Source organism: Chiloscyllium plagiosum, chromosome 41, assembly GCF_004010195.1.
Source record: "Chiloscyllium plagiosum isolate BGI_BamShark_2017 chromosome 41, ASM401019v2, whole genome shotgun sequence".
Lineage (NCBI taxonomy): Eukaryota > Metazoa > Chordata > Chondrichthyes > Orectolobiformes > Hemiscylliidae > Chiloscyllium > Chiloscyllium plagiosum.
The window spans coordinates 5,967,400-5,988,252 of NC_057750.1; the positions used below are offsets into that span (position 1 = coordinate 5,967,400).

At 46.4% G+C, this 20,853-nt stretch overlaps 1 protein-coding gene across 3 annotated transcripts in view; it reads right to left on the reverse strand.

Moving 5' to 3' along the window:
* Window positions 1-20,853, reverse strand: part of ppp1r13l (protein phosphatase 1, regulatory subunit 13 like) — a 54,913-nt gene that overhangs the window by 3,826 nt on the left and 30,234 nt on the right. For all 3 annotated transcript variants that reach the window (XM_043680840.1, XM_043680838.1, XM_043680839.1), the window contains exons 3-12: window positions 18,896-19,044; window positions 17,522-18,446; window positions 14,963-15,061; window positions 12,788-12,870; window positions 8,324-8,696; window positions 5,741-6,237; window positions 4,765-4,902; window positions 3,138-3,271; window positions 2,277-2,443; window positions 1,925-2,124 (exon numbers count right to left, since the gene is read on the reverse strand). In XM_043680840.1, coding sequence (XP_043536775.1) covers window positions 1,925-2,124; window positions 2,277-2,443; window positions 3,138-3,271; window positions 4,765-4,902; window positions 5,741-6,237; window positions 8,324-8,696; window positions 12,788-12,870; window positions 14,963-15,061; window positions 17,522-18,446; window positions 18,896-19,044 — 2,765 coding nt within the window. The remainder of the gene's footprint in view (window positions 1-1,924; window positions 2,125-2,276; window positions 2,444-3,137; window positions 3,272-4,764; window positions 4,903-5,740; window positions 6,238-8,323; window positions 8,697-12,787; window positions 12,871-14,962; window positions 15,062-17,521; window positions 18,447-18,895; window positions 19,045-20,853) is intronic.

Below are 20,853 nucleotides of genomic sequence, written 5' to 3' on the forward strand. Positions count from 1 at the left end.
TGAAGAGAGGTTGACTGAGCACGGACTTTTTTCATTGGAGAAAAGGAGGAGGAGAGGGGACCTAATTGAGGTATACAAGATAATGAGAGGCATAGATAGAGTCGATAGCCAGAGACTGTTTCCCAGGGCAGAAATGACTAACACGAGGGGTCATAGTTTTAAGCCAGTTGGAGGAAAGTATAGAGGGGATGTCAGAGGTGGGTTCTTTGCACAGAAAGTTGTGAGAGCATGGAATGTGTTGCTGCAGCAGTTGTGGAAGCAAGGTTATTGGGGACATTTAAGAGACGACTGGACATGCATATGGTCACAGAAATGTGAGGGTACATACATGAGGATCAGTGGTCAGCACAACATCGTGGGCTGAAGGGCCTGTTCTGTGCTGTACTGTTCTATGTTCTATCATTTGTGCTTAATAGTTAATTGTAATAAGTACCTGTCATACCTTTCAATGTCCTGTTATCTGCATCCAGTTTATGATCAAGGAAATAACAGCACTGGAACATCAGGTTAAATGCCCCATTGGAGATAAATACATACCAAAATGTGTTAAAATAGTTGACACGATAGCTGGGTACCTTCAGTAAAATATTTTCCAATGCTATTCTAAGGAGCTATTCTCTATGGTGGATTTGATTTGATTTATTATTGTCACATGTACCAAAATACAGTGAAAAATTCTGTTTTGCATTCAGTACATACAAAGATCATAGGGTGATCGAACAGAGGGTGACTGGAGGATGGACCACAGATAAATCTCAAAAGAGACTCCTTTCAAGATATAATCTATTGTACCTCAGTAACTAGACTCAGGTCACATTAACTCTCAGGCAGGCTAACTGCGGAGGAGGTTGAGAGGCAACCTTATAGAAGTTTATGAGATAATGAGGGGTATAGATAGGGTTAATGGTAGATGTCTTTTCCCCTAGGATGGGGGATTTCAAGGGGACACATTTTTACGGTGAGAGGAGAGAGATTTATAAAAAGACATGAGGGGCAAATTTTCTTTTACAGAGTGGTTTGTGTGTGGAATGAACTTCCAGAGGAAGTGGAGGATGCGGGTACAATTACAACATTTAAAAGACATTTCAATAAGTACATGAATAAGAAATGCTTGGAGGGATATGGGTCAGGAGCAGGCAGGTGGGAGTAGTTTATTTCATCACTATGTTTGGCATGGACTGAATGGGTCCATTTCCATTCTATTTGGCTCCATAACTCACTAAGAGATTGTTACGATACACTTTGGTCTCCTGATGCTTCATCCAGAGACTGTTATAGATCAGACTGCCAGAGTTTTGGTCTTGCTCATTGATCAACCCTTACATATCCAATACCTTGTACAAGATGTGGGCCAAGTCAGCAAGGTTCACATTTCATGAAGTAATTAAGATCTGAAACTTAACTGCTTTTATTCAGGGTTTTCAGCACCTGTAGTTTTTGCTTGTGTATTTTTAAATTGGGGATGGATTTGAGGGGCAAAAATGGTGGCTCTGTGATTTTAGAATCCAACCGAGGGGAGCAGAGCCTGTCTGTCTGTGTGCAGTACCTCCTCAGTACCGCATTGCAATAACCATGCACAAGCAGGGATTTAAACCTCAAACCTTCAAACTTGAGGGGTGAGTAGGCTACTCCCTTGCAACCACTAAATGGGAACTTTACCAGGACCCAAATATGTAACAATGCAGACACTGCCTTCTTAACTGAAGAGAAAGTCTCAGTTCCAGCAACTGATGAGCCATATGGCTTTCTGGTGCCATCTGGTGAAAAATGCAGGCATTGGCAATTTGACTGGCTCAATCCATGATGTCTTACAGAGGTGAATTGTTGGCTAATCATCCCTGCCTAACCTCACATGAGGAATAGCACAGGATCCTCACACAAAGGGAAGGGAAGGGGATGCGAGCAAGAGAGCAGAAGCACTTACCCCAAGGAGGTTGTAGGGGACGTAACCCTCTCGGCCATAAAGCGATGCCCACCACCAGTTCTTCTCCTCTTTGTCCCCTCGCTGCAGGATGGTAATGGTCTCGCCTTCATGGAAGGAGAGCTCGTCGTTGTTCTCAGCCTCATAATCCCATAGCGCATACACCACAGCACTGTTCATCATCCCAGCTTGCTGCTCAGCACCTTCGAGGGGAAAATAAAATGGGAGGGTGAATAGAAGGCAGAGGGAGAACCACAGATGTAGGAGGGGGGGGGGGGGGGAAGAGAAAGTGAGGGAGACAGCAGGAGGAAGATAGATATGAAATGGCTGAAAATGTGGCTGAAACCGTACTCACTGAACAGAAATCGTGCACATTCCTCGTAACCATCCAAGTACCGGTCACATTTCTCTGCGGCCGTCTCTCCATCACTCAGAGTTGTTGAGAAGATGGCTGCTCCCTTTTTCACCAGGAAAGTGCAGATTGCCAAGTCATTACAGGACGCCGCACAGTGCAGGGGAGTCCTAAGCAGAGAGAATGACCCATCAGGTAACCACCAAAACCTCCATGATCCTAATCCTCTCTCATCAGGGCAATCCTCTCCCTTTCTGAAGGCATCAGCTGCTGCTGAAGCACACTGCTCTTTGAGAGTGCTTTGACTAGCTATTAAGACTGTAGGAGGCACTATACCTAGGCAAGGTCCCTAACACACACACACACACACACAGTTTGTCACCAGTTTGATAAGGAACAGAACCCCTGTCTGGTTCCCCACTCTCTCCATCACAAGACCAATCAAACTCTGATAGAGAGTAACTAATTTGCTACAAACGAAGGACCAATCTCAGGAACGTTGTGTACACCTCTGGCTGCGATCACGTGTACATCACTGATTTTTAACCCTCCACCATTTTGGGCTGTGCCTTCTGCTCTCTGGAATTACCTCCCTAAACCTCTCCTCCTCTTTCTTCCTTTAAGGCTTCTTTTTCCTTTTGGAAAACTTCCCTCTTCCACTGAACAGCGGGACACCAATCCCAACGTCTCCTAACGGAACTCCATCATAAAATCTCCTGTGAAATGCCTCCTGATGTTTTACTGCACTGAAGGTGCTACATAAACGCAGGTCTGTGCTGGAGAATTCATTCACCAGCTGACCCAAACAGGGAGCGCAGCTGAATGGACGCAGAAGCCATTTTTTTGGGCAGGGTGGAGACTAACCATCCGTAGCCATCGGCTGCGTTGATGTTGACTCCAAAGTTGACCAGAAACTCGACGATGTCATAATGGCCGCCACACACTGCGTTGTGGAGCCCAGTGATGCCCTCGTCATTGGACTGGCTCGGGTCATCCATCTGAAAGAGAAGAGAGCGGTGTGTCAGGTCACTGAGTGGGAGGAGGCAGGGGACACGAGCAGTTTCTAACCCAAACCTCAGGCCACCTCTACCCCCAATACACCCAGAAACTTAAGAGTTCTAGAGATGTACAGCACAGAAACAGACCATTCGGTCCGGCCGACTCGCCCATGCCGACCACATATCCGAAATTAATCTAGTGCCATTTGTCATCATTTGGCCCATATTCCCTCTAAACCCTTCCTATTCACGTACCCATTCAGATGCCTTTTAAATGTTGTATTTGTACCAGCCTCTACCACTTCCTCCAGCAGCTCATTCCATACACGTACCACCCTCTGCGTGAAAAGCTGCCCCTTTGGTTCCTTTTATATCTTCCCCTCTCACTGTGCCCTCTAGTTTTCGACTCCCCTACACTGGGAAAAAGACCTTGGCTATTCAGCCTATCCATGCCCGTCATGATTTTATAAATCTCTATAAGGTCATCCCTCAGCCTACAATGCTCCAGGCAAAACAGTCCCAGCCTATTCAGCCTCTCCCTGTGGCTCAAACCCTCCAACCGCTCAGACAACCTTAAATCTTTTCTGAGCCCGTAAGTTTCACAACAGCTTTCCTACAGCAGGAAGACCAGAACTGCACGCAGTATTCTGAAACTGGTCTATAATCTCACCACTGCAGATTTAGTTAGGTTTCTTCAGGAGGAGCCAGTTCTGAAAACTGGACCCAAGTAAACTCTGAGCTTTCCCTGCTGCAGAGCGCGCTTGTGGAGCCCTTGGGAAAACTCCCTCAAAGGCTGCAGTCTGCCCAAGCACCAGAAGGGGTCAGTGGTGTTCTATCAGACAGTCAATGAACTGATTGCTGCTGCAGACCTCTTACCAAAAAATATACAGCAAACTATGTTTTAACGGGAACCTTACAAACTCTTGATAAACTAGCAAAGCTCATAAACCTCAGTACTGCAAAGTTAATTAACCTTGAAGTCTTTCATAGTAATCATCTATTTCTTTACCTTTCTACTATTCTATGAAGTAATGCTTAACATTTTAACACATTTCTCTATTTTTTAACCTAAGCTTTTGTTGTACTTAGGTACCCAAGATGGCATCATGTGTGGTGACATTATACAGTTTTCACCGTACTCCTGTACTTGAGTACACGTGACAAAGTCTAAAATCTATCGTGATATCTGAGTAGACAGTTGAGGATACAGGTGAGAAGATTCTGTACCACTGAGTTTTATTTAAGGCAAAGTTGCATTATTATTTAAGTCACTTATGCTGTATATAAGGTATACCAGTAATGTGTGTACCCCCACATTACGTTTCTATTACTGAGGGTTTTTACACTGATTAGGTGTAACCTCTTGATTATCTGGAACATTTGATCAATTAGTACATTCCTGGTCCAATAGTTACTGGTGAGTAAGTACCTCCAGGGAGGGACAAGGGCTTAGTCAAAATTCTAAGGTGGAGGAACAATGAATGTCAATTCACCTCGAACACCACTCGCTTCACCACCTCCAGCTCCCCAAGTAATGCAGCGTCCAGCAACACCACTAAAGGATTCAGCCGTGCTCTCATCTTTGTACTCGGTTCAGAGCTGTCTCCCTGCTTTAGAATTGAACGCTTCACCTAGAAAAAAATCCAGAGAGAGAAACAAAATCAGCTCAGCCTCTCCTTGCGCCACTGGAACGCTCACAGGGTAAAAGCAAATCAGCACAAGTTTCATCATGTCATGTTACTTTGCTTTAGGCGCCTAATCATAGTCCCAGAGAGGGAGACAGTTCAGACTGTTACAGACCAGACTAGGGACTGGAATCCTTCATAGATCTGATTGCATTTTCCATCGAAAACCATAGGACAGGTATAGCATAGGGTTCAATAGACTAAAGATTTCTCGACTCTTTTAAACTCAAACTAAATAGAAACCTCTACACTGTCCCCATCAAACACTTGCAGGACAGGGACAGCACCGGGTTAGACACAGAGTAAAGCTCCCTCGATCTACACTGTCCCTCATCAAACACTCGCAGGACAGGGTCAGATACAGAGTACCCTCACTTTCTCCTCGCAGATACAGAGTAAAGCTCCTTCTACACTGTCCCCATTAAATACTCCCAGGAGAGGGACAGCACTGGGTTAAACAGACTAAAGTTTCCCACCCAGCATTATGCCTTTGTCACAATCTGCTACAGCAGGGTGATAGTCAAGGTCAGAAGGAATAAAAGAAGTGGGCCATTCAGTCCATTGAGACTCCACTTCTAACCCAACAGCCTGCCAGAGTCTGCCAACTTGGCACTGAATCAAGGGTGCACCCAACTGATATTGGACTGGACCTGGTAAAACCACTTCATATGGAACTGCGTCACAACCAGTAGGACCAGGGGAGACAGGAGAGAGCGCACGTGAGAGATAGACAGAGCAAGATGCACCGAGGAGGTAGGAGCACGGAGTCAGCAGCTGAACTTACGGGTAATGTGGAGGGCGATGATGGAAATTCCAGTATCGGGGTGGGGAGATTTGGGGAGGGGTGAGTGTCCGAAGTGGGTGAGGTCTGTGGCGAGCTGGGTAAGGCACTGCCTTCGGCAGGTTCCTGATGCTTTCGCTGGCTGGCCCCGCTGCGAGCGAAGAGCTTGGTGAGCTGCTGGTACAGGCGCGCTTGCTTCTGCATGGGGACCAGCTGCTGCACTGGCTGTTCGATGGATGTCCGCCTCTTCAGGGGGCGCGGAATGGCAGCTCGGATACGCATCAGCTCCTCCATGTCCTGGATAGCCTCAGAGTCTGGCAGGGAGACCGGCTGTAGGCGTGTGGGGGACAGTGGCCGGGGAATACTCTCCGGATCAGGAGAGTCTCCAGGCTGCAGGATGTTGGCGATCTCTGTCTCTACCTCGCCCATCTCTGCCAGAGGAAGGTGGGAGTGCATGGCATCCAAGGGCAGAGCTGAGAAATCGTGCACCTTCCTGCCAACTGTGACAAAGAGAGGCAGAAAGAGAACACAAAAACACAATTAACTACAAGCCATCAAAACATAACACTGACCAATTCCAGTCTCCACTCCTCAGAACATTCCCCCGACTTTTCTCCATCATCCACATCCGTCTATGGTGGCTCAGTGGTTAGCACTGCTGCCTCACAGTGCCAGGGACCTGGGTTCGATTCCCACCTCGGGTGACTGTCTAGAGTTTGCACATTCTCCCTGTGTCTGCATGGGTTTCCTCTGTGTGCTCCGGTTTCCTCCCACAGTCCACAGATGTGTAGGTTAGGTGGATTGGTTGTGCTAAATTGCCCGTAGAGTCCAGGGATTTGTAGGTTACTTGAATTGGCCATGGGAAATGCAGGATTACGGGGATAGGGTGGGATACACTTTGGAAGGTTGGTGCAAACTCAATGGGCCAAATGGCCTCTTGTTGCACCAAGGATTGTCTGATTCTATTCTATGAACACAGCAAATTCATGGATATAGCTGCAAAGAGAAGTCATATCAGACTTGAAACATTAATTCTGTTTCTCTACAGAGCTGCCAAGTTCATCCCACACACTCATTTTATTTCAGTCTGCCAGCATCCGCAGCATTTTGCATTTGTTTTAACTCAGAAGAGTTCACAGGTGAGGCAGGGCAGTCGCTCAGAACACTGGCTAACATTCCAACCTCTCGACTAACCTCAAACACAGACTAACTGGTGAATCGGCTAGCGAATATTGTGCACACAATGGCTCTGTGTTCTCTCTCACATCAGCAGAGGCTATCACTTCAATCTTATTTCATGGATCTGAAGCCATTTGGAGTCACTGAGAGGATGTGAAGCACACTGTACGAGTAGGGCGAGGCATGAAACACATTAAGCTGCCGCGGTACAAGTCTGTGGGTTCGAGTGCCACCAGAGACACTTCAGCTGAGTGCCAGGGCCAAGAGAGCAATGAACCGCCCGATGGTCAGGACTGAGGGTGGGGGGGGGGGGCGCCGGCGCCACATTGTCCAAGGGTCTTTTTTTGTTTAGGAAGTGGGATGGAAGTGGTCACCCCTCGAGTGAAACACAAATGTTCCTGTGGCTGTTTTGTCTCCCTGGGTGGCAATAACGATTTCCAAACCAGCGTCACCCAAAAGAGAATAAATATACGAATCATCTGACCATTTGTCACAATGCTGTCAGCGGGATCTTGCTGTGCACACAATTGGCTGCTGCACCTTATGCATTAAAATGCGCCATTGATTCATACAACCGGAAACAGACCATTCGGTCCAACCAGTCCATGCCAACCAGATTTCCCAAACTAAACTAGTCCCATCTGCCTACCTTTGGCCATATCCCTCCAAACCTTTCCTATTTATGTACTTATCCAAATGTCTTTTATTTGTTGTAACTGTCTCCACATCCACTTCCTCTGGAAGTTCATTCCACAAATTAACTCCTGTGAAAAAAATTGCCCCTCATGTCTATTTTAAATCTTTCTGCTCTCACCTTCAAAATATGCCACCTAGTCTTGAAATCCCCCACCCTAGGGAAAAGACACTTGCCATTCACCTTATCTATACCCCTCGTGATTTTAACATCTGTAAGATCACCACTCAACCTCCTACGTTCCAGTGAAAAAAGTCCCAGCCTATCCAGACTCCCCCTATAGCTCAAACCATTCATTCCCGACAACATCCTGGTAAATCTCTTCTGAAGCCTCTCCCAGCTTAATAATATCCTTTCTATAACAGACCAACCAGAACTGGACACAGTACTCTGGAAGAGGTCTCACCAATGTCCTGTACAACCACAACATTACATCTAAATTCCTTCACTTAAAGGTCTGAGCAATTAAGCCAAGCGTATTAAACGCCTCCTTTACTACCCTGTCTACATGTCATACAAACTTCAGAGAATTATGTACCAAAAGGTATTAGGTATCCAAAGGCATTCAAGTGGTCTGAGGTGCCTTTAAGATAGTAAATGATGCTAGAAAGGAAATGATTCTCTCTCCAATCTCCCTCCCTCCATTCACCACCACACCCCCCCCAAAGGTGGCTCAGTAATATCTGGACGGAGATACACAGTCACAGACTCACCTTCCGCTACTGGCTGAAGCTGTGGGTATCTCATCGTTGGAGGGGCAGCAATCTGGCCATGAGGGAGCCTGGCCCCAGCGGTCATCCTTCCCCGGCCTTGTTTGACAATGGTGGGTCTGATCAGCACTGAGAGGGGCAGGACGTTTCTGCGCTCCTTGATGGACGAGGGTCGGGGGTTGTGTGGTGGCACATTGGTCCGGGACACGATTGGGGATGGCAGATTGGGCCAGGGGCTGTGCTGGGGGGAGCTGAGCAGTGGGGGTCTCCTCTGCTGCTGGGCTGTCTCATGTCTCCAGTGGAGTGGAACAGTCCCCTTGGGTAAGGTTGCATATATTTGAATCGAATTGAATGCCTTGTTCCTTCCTCCTGCAGTCTAGGGGGTAGAGAGAAGACGGAGACACAAAATTAATTCACTTTCTCCTCATCCATCACAATCCCTTTCCAGTCTCTGTATGAAAGCATTTCCTTGTCCTCAGATTTGTTTTTGGCCCCTGACAACAAAGAATTGCTGCTTCTCCAGAATTACGCTGCACCCCTGGTGTGGGAGCTTACAATGACCAAACTGTAAGCGGCTGTAAGCTTCCCTCATCGCCATAATGACCAGATTTCAAATGCATCCCAAAGCGCTGTAAAAATGCAAGCCCTTTCCTGAAATTGAAACCCATCGCCTTGCTTCCCTGTCCCAGGGCTCAATCAAATCTGGTGATCGTCAATGGAACCTCACTGCTGATCGTAAGACCATAATTGAGAAGGTGGCCGGTGGAAATGAAGGAATAAAAACAAAAATTGCTGGAAAAACTCAGTAGGTCTGGCAGCATTTGTGGAGAAAGAAAGCAGGGTTAACGTTTAGGGTCCTTTCTTCAAAACTCAGAATGAAAGAGTTTCCTGAGAATTCAGGAGGGTTACTGGGAGACAAAAGGATTCTTGGCCTCAACTGAGTAGCCCACCCCTCCCCCAGAAACCACTGCTCGAAAAGGTGATGGAACAATCACAATGAGGAGGTAGCATTAACATCACAGGATTAGTAATATTTTCCCCTAAGAATTTGTACTTAAGAAGTTGTTTTTAGATATGCTTGTGCTCAAGCTGGTACAAGTGGTGACTTGTAAATCTTTCACTGTTTGAGTTTGTGACTATAAAGTTAAGGAATTAAGGATTAATAACCCAGAGGTGCAGGCTAATGCACCAGAGACACAGGTTCAAATCCCCCCACAGGTGCTGGTAGATTTAAATTTGGTTTATCAATGGGAAGTTGATGGCCTAGTGGTATTGTCACTGGACTGTTAATTCAGAGACCCAGATAACATTCTGGGGACCTGGGTTTGAATGCTGCCCTTGCAGGTGGTGGAATTTGAATTCTATAAATATCTAGACTTAAGAATCTAATAACTACTATAAATCCATTGCCAATTGCCAGGAAAAACCTATCTGGTTCACTAATGTCCTTTAGGGAAGGAAATCTGCCATCCTTACCTGGTTTGGCCTACATGTGACTCCAGACCCACAGCAATGGGGTTGACTTTCAACTGTCCTCTGGGCAATTAGGGATGGGTAATAAATGCTGCCTAACCAGCAATGCCCTCAGCCCATGAATGAAAAATATCTAGAACTGAAAGCAAGTCTCAGTGATAGTAACTGTGAAACAATCGATTGTTGTAAATGGATGTTTATGAATGTGCTTTTCAGGTGAGGAAATCTATTCTTAACAACAAGACCTTTGTGAGACTCCAGAATAGGCTGCTCTGTTCCTCAAACCTGTTCTACTCTGCTAGCTGATGTGCCTCAACTCCACTTTCCTGTTTGTCCACCCTCCCTTATTCCTCCATGGCAGCAGACTCTCAACTGCCCTCTGGAAAGGTCGAGCCAACTACTGAGTTCAAGAGCATCTAGGGAAGGGCACGTAATGACAGACTTGCCCAGTGACATTCACAAAAGCAGAAATGAAATCAGACGGCTATGAGATTAATTGGATAACTCCTTCAAAAAGGACCAGTGTAGATAGGTTGGTCTAAATGGTCTCCTTCACTCAAGTCAACTCTTTCCAATCCCATTGAGGTGGACGGTTTGAGGGAACTGAGCCAATTCATTGCTGCATGCCTAGGTTTGGATCTGTCTGATCACCTGGTCCCTTTGATGCACACGCACAGCAAAAACGTGACAAGTGTTTAATCCTGGACAACATCAAGCATTGGGATATTTAAACAATGAAGCACACCCATTATCCCTCTCTCTGCCCACCACACCCTCCAAGTGTCAGATACTGGGTGTCAGCACCATAACTCCATGTTAATTACAGGAGCGAGTATTCAGATACAGGGTGGAGTGTTCAGTGATAATTGCACCTAATGGATTTAATCTATCCCAGTATTAACACAGTGAGGAATGGGTCTTCGCTTGCACAGGGGTTTGCTCACTTCACCTCAACGGTGGCTCCCTGTTGGTTTCTATGTTCCATCACATTTATAGCTCCTAAGGTATCGAATCAGACCGTGCATTCGTGCAGCAAGACCTGGACAACATTCAGGCTTGGGCTGAAGGGACAAGGGACAAATTCAACAAACAAGGGCCAGACACTCATCTTTGGATCCATCATTAGCAACACCCGGGTGATCCTGCTGATTAGAAACCAAACTGTATAAAAACAGCAGCAAAAGCAGACCAGAGATTGGGAATATTGTAGTAACTCATCTCCTGTCTTCCCAAAGCCCATCCACAATGCACAAGTCAGGAGTCTGATGGAAAACTCCCCACTTGCCTGGATGGGTATAACCCCAACAACACTCAAGAAGCTTGACACCATCCAGGATAAAGCAGCCCACTTGATTGGCACTACACCCACAAACATCCACCCCGTCAACCTCAGGTGGTAGCAGTATATACTATCTACAAGATGCACTGCAGCAACTCATTAATCTCCTTAGACAGCACCTTCCAAAACTCATGATTGCTTCTGTCTAGAAAGTTAAAAATCACAACACCAGGTTATGGTCCAACAGGTTTATTTTGAAGTACAAACTTTCAGAGCGCTGCTCCTTCGTCGGGTAGCTAGTGGAGCAGGATCATAAGAGACAGAATTTATAGTAAGAGATCATAGTGTCATACACTGATCTCTTACTATATTGAACAAGCCTAGATTGCTGATGAAGGGCTTATGCCCGAAACGCTGATTCTTCTACTCCTTGGATGCTGCCTGACCAGCTGTGCTTTTCCAGCACCACACTCTCTACTGATCTCCAGCATCTGCAGTTCTCACTTTCTCCTGCTGTTTCTATCTAGATTTGTTCAATATATCACATCAGTGTATGACACTATGACCTTTGCTAAAAAAGCTGTGCCCTATGATCCTACTCCACTAGCTACCGGATGAGGGAGCAGCGCTCCAAAAGTCTGCACTTCCAAATAAGCCTGTTGGACTATAACCTGGTGTTGTGTGATTTTTAAACTTTGTCCACTCCAGTCCAACATCGGCACCTCCACATTTGCGTGGAAGGAAAAGGTCAGCAGAGACATGGGAAAACCACCCTTTGCAAGTTCCCCTCCAAGCCACTCACCACTTAACTAGGAAATAAACTACTGTTCCTTCAGCGTCGCTGGGTCAAAATCCTGGTACTCCCTCCCTAATAGCACTGTGGGATGTCCCTACATCATATGGATTGCAGAGGTTCAAAAACACTACTCACCACCATCTTCTCAAGGGGCAATAAAAAAAGAACTTGCCAGCAAGATGCTGATCCCAGGAATAAATTGAAAGAAATGTACTGTGCTCAGCTCCAGGCAATACACCTCCAGAAGGGCATGTGAGCCTTAGGCAGGGTAAAGCTACTATGCTGACCCATCCGGAATGGGATTAAAGGGGTGAGACAAGGTGGCGCAATCCTGGTTTGTATTTGCTCAGCTTTGGGAAGGTAATTGAGATGTTGAATCAGTTTGATATATCAGGGACTAAACTGTCCTGTGGTGGAAATACAAAATATACATTGCGTGGGGATGGCATCAGACAAGATGGGCCAATGGAAATCTGGACCTCTGTTATGGTGAAGTGAATTTTGAGGACTTATAATGAATGGAATTTTATTGGGCAAGAGAGCCAAAGGGACAAGGAGTAGTAACTGGAGTTAAAATACAGATTGGTCGCAGTACAAAAGGATCTGTCATATTCCTGACACTGATATTCATTGTTCTGCAAGTACATCCCAACTCTATTAGGAAGCAATTTTCATTAAACATTCTGCTCTTCCCTACTGTCATTATTACAACTTATTGCTGAAAATTCATCAATTCTCATGTGGAATAAACCCCAGTTTTTAATTCTTTTGCTATTCATCAAATTTATAGGAAGCTTACATTGCCTGTAAATAGTGAGGACCCCTCCCCCGACAACGTAACCGAATTGAGAGACAGGCTTGTGAGGCCAAACCCGTTGTCCTTCAGCAACTGGTCGCTCTGTTACTGGTCAGGACTCACCTTGCTTGGGATAACCGCCAAATCGAGGTCTGTTTGCCTCCAGCTCCCTTCGTGCTTCGCTGTGCCCCAGTTCTGTTCATGCTCTGCAGTGACACCAAGAGACAAACACCCATTAGATTTTAGACGTTGTTCCCTGGCCAGCATCTCTGCCTCAGGCTTGCTGCAGTGTTCCAGTGAAGCTCAGCGCAAGTTTCATTAGATTAGATTAGATTACTTACAGTGTGGAAACAGGCCCTTCGGCCCAACAAGTCCACACCGACCCGTCGAAGCGCAACCCACCCAGACACATTCCCCTACATTTACCCCTTCACCTAACACTACGGGCAATTCAGCATGGCCAATTCACCTGACCTGCACATTTTTGGACTGTGGGAGGAATCCGGAGCACCCGGAGGAAACCCATGCAGGCACAGGGAGAATGTGCAAACTCCATACAGTCGGTCGCCTGAGGCAGGAATTGAACCCGGGTCTCTGGCGCGGTGAGGCAGCAGTGCTAACCACTGTGCCACCGTGCCGCCCAAGTTGGGAGAACAGCACATCATTCTCCACTCGGGAACTCTGCAGCCTTCTGGACTCAACATCAAGTTCAACAATGTGAGGGCTTGATGCATCTTCTCCCATGTCCTTACCCAACACACCAGGCCTTGTTATCACATGGTCTATTACACAACCCATTGTTAGTCACAGATAGTCCCCAACTGGTCTCTCTCTAGGCTCCATCGCCACCAATCATGTACTCCTTATCACCATTACCACCTCCCCCCTCACCCCCTCCATAACCTCTGCATAAAAACCAAGTTACCATCAGTTCTGAGGAAGGTTTTTTGACCTGAAAGGTTAACTGTGATTTCTCTCCACAAATGCTGCCAGACCTGCTGAGCTTTTCCAACAATTTCTGTTTTCGTTGCTGATTTCCAGCATCTGCAATTTTTACCATTAGATTGCACTGCCCTCAGAACAACCCAATCATCAGCAGTCCACAGAGACCCTCTGACCAAGGAATTCTACATGCCCTTCCGGGGCTCTGAAGTGTTAGGAAAAGAAAAATTACAGCCATAGATAAAGGAAAAGGCCACTCCTCAAACCTGTGGCCCAACCCCACTCACCTGCCTTGGTTGCATAACTCCTTAAAGATCAGTGCTAACCCAAAGCACGCCCATTTTAACAACTTTAATTTCACGTGGTTTCAGACAGACAATTAAAAACTGGGAAGGGTGGAAGGGAGGGCACAGACTTAGTTTTTCACAAAGCGAGCAGTTAAGATTTGGAAAAGTGGTGGAAGCAGGTTCAACTGAGGCATTCAAGAGGGCATCAGATGATTAATAAAAATCACGTGTAGGGTTATGGGGAAAGGACAGGACTTTGGCACGAACTTAAAATGCTGACAGAGCCAGTACAGATACAGAGGGCTGAATGGCCTCCTTCAGTTATGTGACAATCCTGATTTGTTGGCATAGGGTGGGATTTAGTGAGCAGATGTGTGTTGGGAGGGAGAATTCGGGAGGGGGTTGGAAAGCTTAGAATGCTTAGGTATCAATTGAAAATAAGACTACCAGGTAGGAGAGAAGCAGAATTCGCTTTTTTTAAAAATCACAACAAGATGTAACAATCTGGGAATGCGCTGACTGAAATGGTAGTCAAGACAGGTTCAAAAGTAACCTTCAAAAGGACATTGGATAGGTAAGTGAAGAGGAGAAATGTGCAAGGTTTTGGGGGCAGAACAGGAAAGGTGGTTAATTGAAGAGACAGTGCAATGTGCCGATGGGCTGAATGGTCTTGTGCTGTAGCAGTAATTTTCATAGACTCCCTACAATGTGGAAGCAGGCCATCAAATCCACACCAACCCTCTGAAAACCATCCCAGCCTGACCCACATCCCTCTTCCCTATCCCTGTAACCCTACATTTATCATGGCCAATTCACCTAGCTTGCCCATCCCTGGACACTATGGGGTAATTGAGCATGGGCAATCCACTCTAACCTGCACATCTCTGGACTGTGGGAGGAAACCCACGCAGACATGGGAAGAATGCACAAACTCCACACAGACAGTCGCCTGAGGGTGGAATTGAATCTGGGTCCCTGGCGCTGTGAGGCATGAGTGCTAACCACTGAACAAGCCCTTTTAAGATGTTTGAGGATAATAATCAATTTGCTGCCCAGAGACTAGACTTACTGGTTTCATAGCTAGGGATCTGTGACGGTCTCTTCTCGTATGCAATGTCCAAATCGGCTTCAGCCCACACACCCGGTTTCTTCTTCTTCAAACTGTCATCTGTGAATGAATGAGTTTAAAAACCATTTATCAATCATTTCTCCAGACTTCAGTCCCATCAACTGTCGAGAATTCATTCCTGGAAGTATACGGACATATAAATCAGGAATAGGCCTCTCAAGCCTGCTCTATCATTTGATAGAATCATGACCTATCAGATTGTAACCTTTAGCCTGCATTCCCATCCACCTGTTAACCTTTCACCCTCTTGCTTAACAAGCATTTCCAAACCTCTGCTTTAAAACTATTCAAGGCCTCCACTTCCATCTCCTTTTCAAAGACTCAAAACTCTCAGAGAAAATATCACTCCATTCTGTTTTAAATAGGCAACTCCTGATTTTTAAACTATGGCACCTCATTCTAGTCTTTCCACATCCACCCAGTCAAGTCCCCTCAGGATTTTACATGTTTCAATTAAGTCACCTCATTTTTTAAAATTTCAGCTGATTCAAGCTTAGCCTTTCCTACTTTTCTTTATTAAATACCTTGCCTATTCCAGGTATCTGTCTGGTAGACCATCTCAGAAATGCCTCCAATGCGCGTACATCCTTTCACCAGCCTCCACCACCACCTCCGGTAGCCCACTCCAAACATTCACCACCCTCTGCATGAAAAAGTTGCCCCTTGGGTCCCTTTCAACTCTCCCCTCTCACCTCTCACCTGTATCCTTCAATTTTGGAATCTTAAATTATAAATTGAATCCCAGCACCGATACCTGTGGTATACTACTCATTACAGCTTGCCAAGGTGCCCAGTACACTACACAGTACTCCAATGCTGCCTCACCAGTGCCCTGTACATCTGAAATTTAACCTCCCTACCTTTGTACTCAATATCCCTCACAATACAGTACAACTTAACTTTTTATAAGCTTTTGATTACCTCCTAGCTGACTAACCTCTCAAAATTCATGTACTAGTACACCCAGATCCCTCTGCATCTTAGAGCTCTGCAATCTCTTACTATTTAGATAATAATTATTTTTAAAAGCTTCCTGCCAAAATAGACAGTTTTACATTTCCCACATCTTCGCCCATTCAAAATCTATCTAAAGTTTTCCTAGAGGCCTTGTGGCCACTTCACAATTTACTTTCCTAACTATCCTTCAATTGCCAGCCGATTTCACAACCACGTTCTGTTGTGACATCCAAATCATAGTCATACAGCATGGAAACAAGGTCTTCGGCCTAACTCATCCATGCCGACTAGGTTTCCTAAACTGAACTGATCCCATTTGCCTGGGTTTGGCCCGTATCCCTCTAATCATTCCCCATTCCAAGTACCTTCCAAATCTCTTCAAAATGTTGCAATTGCACCAGCCTCCACCACCTCCTCTGGCGGCCCATTCCAAACACTCACCACCCTCTGCACGAGAACGTTGCCCCTTGGGTCCCTTTCAACTTTTTCCCCTCTCACCTGTACCCTGCAATTTTGGAGACTTAAATTATAAACAGTTGAATCCCAGTACCGATCCCTTTGGTACACCACTCATTACACCTTGCCAGCCAGAAATGGACCCACTTATACATATTGGTTTCTGCATCCAGCCAATCCTCTATCCATTCCAACATGCTACCCTCTACCTCAATAGTTTTCATTTTCCACAATAACCTTTCACATGGCACCTTATCAAATTCCTTCTGTAAGTATGCACTGTGGGGACAGTAACACCACTCAGCTAGATCGCAAACAACTCTTGCCCGAATAAACAGCACACTATAGAATGATACAGCAAGTGACCTCTGGTGAAACAGTTCCACAATCCTTACTTCGCTGAATGAATAGTGACACCTGCCCACACATGCACTGTTGCCCCCCTACTCTTGAATAATTCGATTTACAATGGATATTAGCGAACATAGCTCCAACTGTAAACAGAATTTGTATCCTCCCTTGTACAGCACAGAGAGGAGCCCTTCAGCCCAAACTGGTCCATGCCAACCAATATGTCCATGCTAACCCCATTTCCCTGCACTTTGCTCATATCCATGGCCAATTCCTGGTGAAGGGCTCCGGCCCGAGACATCGATTTTCCTGCTCCTCGGATGCTGCCTGACCTGCTGTGCTTTTTCAGCAACACACTCTCAACCCATATCCTTCTAAACCTTTCCTATCCTTGTAATGGTCCAAATGTCTTTTAATGTACCCGCCTCAACCATTTCTGCTGGCAGCTCATTCCATACGCATGCCACCCTCTGTGTTAAAAAGCAGCCCCTTAGGTTCCCTTTCATTCTTTCCTCTCTAACCTTAAACCAAAGCCCTCTACTCCTTGATTCCCCAATTTGGGAAAAAGACTGAGTGCATTCACCCAGCCCATGCCTCGCGTGATCTTACACACTTCTATAAGATTCCCCGCTCATGGAGCCAGTGGTTGAGGACAAAGTGGCAGCAAGCAGATCTCTAATTTTACACCATTCAAGGCACTCATTCCTACCAAAATAACATATCAAAAGTCTTCACCTTTACTGAGGTTGAGCGCTCCAGGATTGAGTGCGAAGCCACTCATTGCTCGTCCATCCTCAGCCTCCAAAAACATCTTGTAGTGGTCGGGGGGAAGCCGGGAGGCAGCAGAAAGCGGTGGTAGAAAGTTCTCACGGGGGGATACTCTGGTGGGCCCCAAGGGTCCGGGGTAGGCTGACGGCACTGGACTGAGCAAGCCTGGCTGCTGGGGGAGAGGGCTCTCCATGGTCCCACTGGGCAAAGTCTGGGCTTCGTGGGTAGCACCCACAAGGGGATGGATGGAGGGTTCGTGATTCTCGAACGGGGTCACGGGAATAAACCCGGGTCGGGGAGATGATGCTCGGTCCAATGGAGCACGGAGCTCCTGCTGAAGCACCATTGGTGAACCGGGCATCATTGTCCGGGGAGAGGGTGCTCGATCCAATGGAGCACGGGGCTCCTGCTGAATCAGCATTGGTGAACCGGGCATCATTGCACGGGGAGAGGGTGCTCGGTCCAATGGAGCACGGAGCTCCTGCTGAAGCACCATTGGTGAACCGGGCATCATTGCACGGGGAGAGGGTGCTCGATCCAATGGAGCACGGGGCTCCTGCTGAATCAGCATTGGGGAACCGGTCATCATTGCACGGGGAGAGGGTGCTCGATCCAATGGAGCACGGGGCTCCTGCTGAATCAGCATTGGGGAACCGGGCATCATTTCACGGGGAGAGGGTGCTCGATTGAACAGAGGACTGAAAGCATAGGGCGAAAGAGGTTGCTGTGGGGGCGGCAGCGGTGTGTAGGCTGGTGATGTCCGTGGAGAGGGCGATCGAGTCACACTAACAACTGGCAACAGCTCGTCACGTTTCGTCTGTGACTCCATCCAGCTTGGGCCGTACACATTGGATGACGACGAGGTGGTCATTGAGCTCTCTTTCCAAAAGGTCTGAAATGTTTAAAAAAAAAAGAATGACACGGAATATCAAGCACCCCAAATGTTTCCGCACAGATGCCACCCAACTTGCTGGGGCTTTGTTAATTATTTCTTGCCCGCATGCTTTGAGGATTCCCAGACTCTGTCAGTGTTGCGCTTCTTTTAAACAGATCCTCGCTGAGTAGCCATGAGTAACACAAAATTTAATATCGCACCCGATCCCCTCTCCAACCCAAAATCCCACCCTGTGCCAGCCGTGATTCAATGGGTAGTACGATCGCCTCAGGTTGTGGGTAAAATTTTACTCTCGGACAGCAAAGCTAGTCCCCGTGCAGTGCTAAGGGAGTGCTGCAGTCTTGGAAGCACTGTCTTTTCAAACAAGAGGCTTTGCTTGACCTCCCAGGTGGCTGCATTGTCAATATGACATCTCCCTCCTCCTCCGAGGTTTATCACAATGATACCTTGCTGTCAGATGGAGCTGCATCAGTCACCACAGGGCTGCTCTGTGTGGACCACATCGAGTCCAGCTCCTGCGATAGTTTGTCCAGTTTGTACGTTGCCTCATCCAACTTCTTCTGTTCGGATTGAAACATGAGGCCTGTCTGGCATTCTTCATTAGGAATGAAAAGAACAGAGAGAGAAAGACGTCAGTGAGGAAGACACAAAAAGCAGGAGCCTTATATAAAGGACCCATGAAAAGAGTCAACCAGCGAGTTAAGCTTATGTTTCACCTACTCAGGTATAGCACAACCACTGGATGTTGTGCTGGGTCTTTGGCATTATTATTCATTCACAGGATGTGGGCATCGCTGTCCAAGCCAGCATTTATTGTCCCATTCCTTATAGCCCAGAGGGCAGTTTAGAGTCACCTACATTGTTGTGGGTTTGGAGTCACACGTAGTCCAGACCGGATAAGGATGGCAGATTTCCCTCCATAAAAGGACGTTAGTGGACAAGATGGGTTTTTCCAACAATCGACAATGGTTTCATGGTCATCGTCAGACTCTTAATTCCAGATTTTTAAAAAAAATTGAATTCAAATTCCATCAGTCATGGTGGGATTTGAACCTGGGACCAAGAACATTATCTGGAGTCTCTGGGTTAACAATCCAGCGATAATATCACTAGGCCATCACCTCCCCCAGTTGTAGTTGGGGAGTGTCATGTCTTCCATATCTCATGTCACCTTCAGAGTAGTGTGTATGGGAGTTACATACATTTAGTAAACATTGACAAGAACCTTTTCTCCGGAGACTCAATCTTTTCATAAAACCTTTAGACTATTACAGGCAGGAGAATTAGTGACAGTATTCTGCTCAAGGTTCCCAGGCCTGGTCATCCCTAAAGAGCAGTTTCATAATTACAGAACCCTGGTACTGTGCATCACACCCAACAATGATGAACAGCAAAAGGCCACTCAATCCCTGAAGTGAATAATGGCTGGCATCCACCTTTACAACCCATAGTTCCAAATCCCTTAACCCAACTAAAAATCTGTCAAAAATAGAAAAAGGTTGGAAAAGCTCAGCAGGTCTGGCAGCATCTGTGGAGAGAAATCAGAGTTAATGTTTCGAGTCCGGTGACATTTAGGCAGAGACTAGTCACAGCAGAAATGTTCTGAGGAAAGGTCGCTCGACCCAAAACATTAACTCTGATTTCTCTCCACAGATGCTGCCAGACCTGCTGAGCTTTTCCAACAATTTCTGTTTTCATTCCTGACTTACAGCATCTGCAGTCATTTCGGTTTTTAAAAATTTGACATTTTAATACTTTTAAGTTGCGCCTTCAGGCTCGAACAACACTTTTCGGGCAATATTTGTTTTTCAGCTTTCCATTATTCTTTGGACAAGTACTACCTGACGTCATGCCTAAATGGACTGCTCCTTATAAATCATTCCTTAATCCATACAGGGAGAACTAGCCATTTGGATACAGAACTGGCTCAAAAGGTAGAAGACAGAGGGTGGTGGTGGAGGGTTGTTTTTCAGACTGGAGGCCTGTGACCAGTGGAGTGCCACAAGGATCGGTGCTGGGCCCTCTACTTTTTGTCATTTACATAAATGATTTGGATGCGAGCATAAGAGGTACAGTTAGTAAGTTTGCAGATGACACCGAAATTGGAGGTGTAGTGGACAGCGAAGAGGGTTACCTCAGATTACAACAGGATCTGGACCAGATGGGCCAATGGGCTGAGTGGTGACAGATGGAGTTTAATTCAGGTAAGTGCGAGGTGCTGCACTTTGGGAAAGCAAATCTTAGCAGGACTTATACACTTAATGGTAAGGTCCTAGGGAGTGTTGCTGAACAAAGAGACCTTGGAGTGCAGATTCATAGCTCCTTGAAAGTGGAGTCGCAGGTAGATAGGATAGTGAAGGCGATGTTTGGTATGCTTTCCTTTATTGGTCAGAGTATTGAGTAC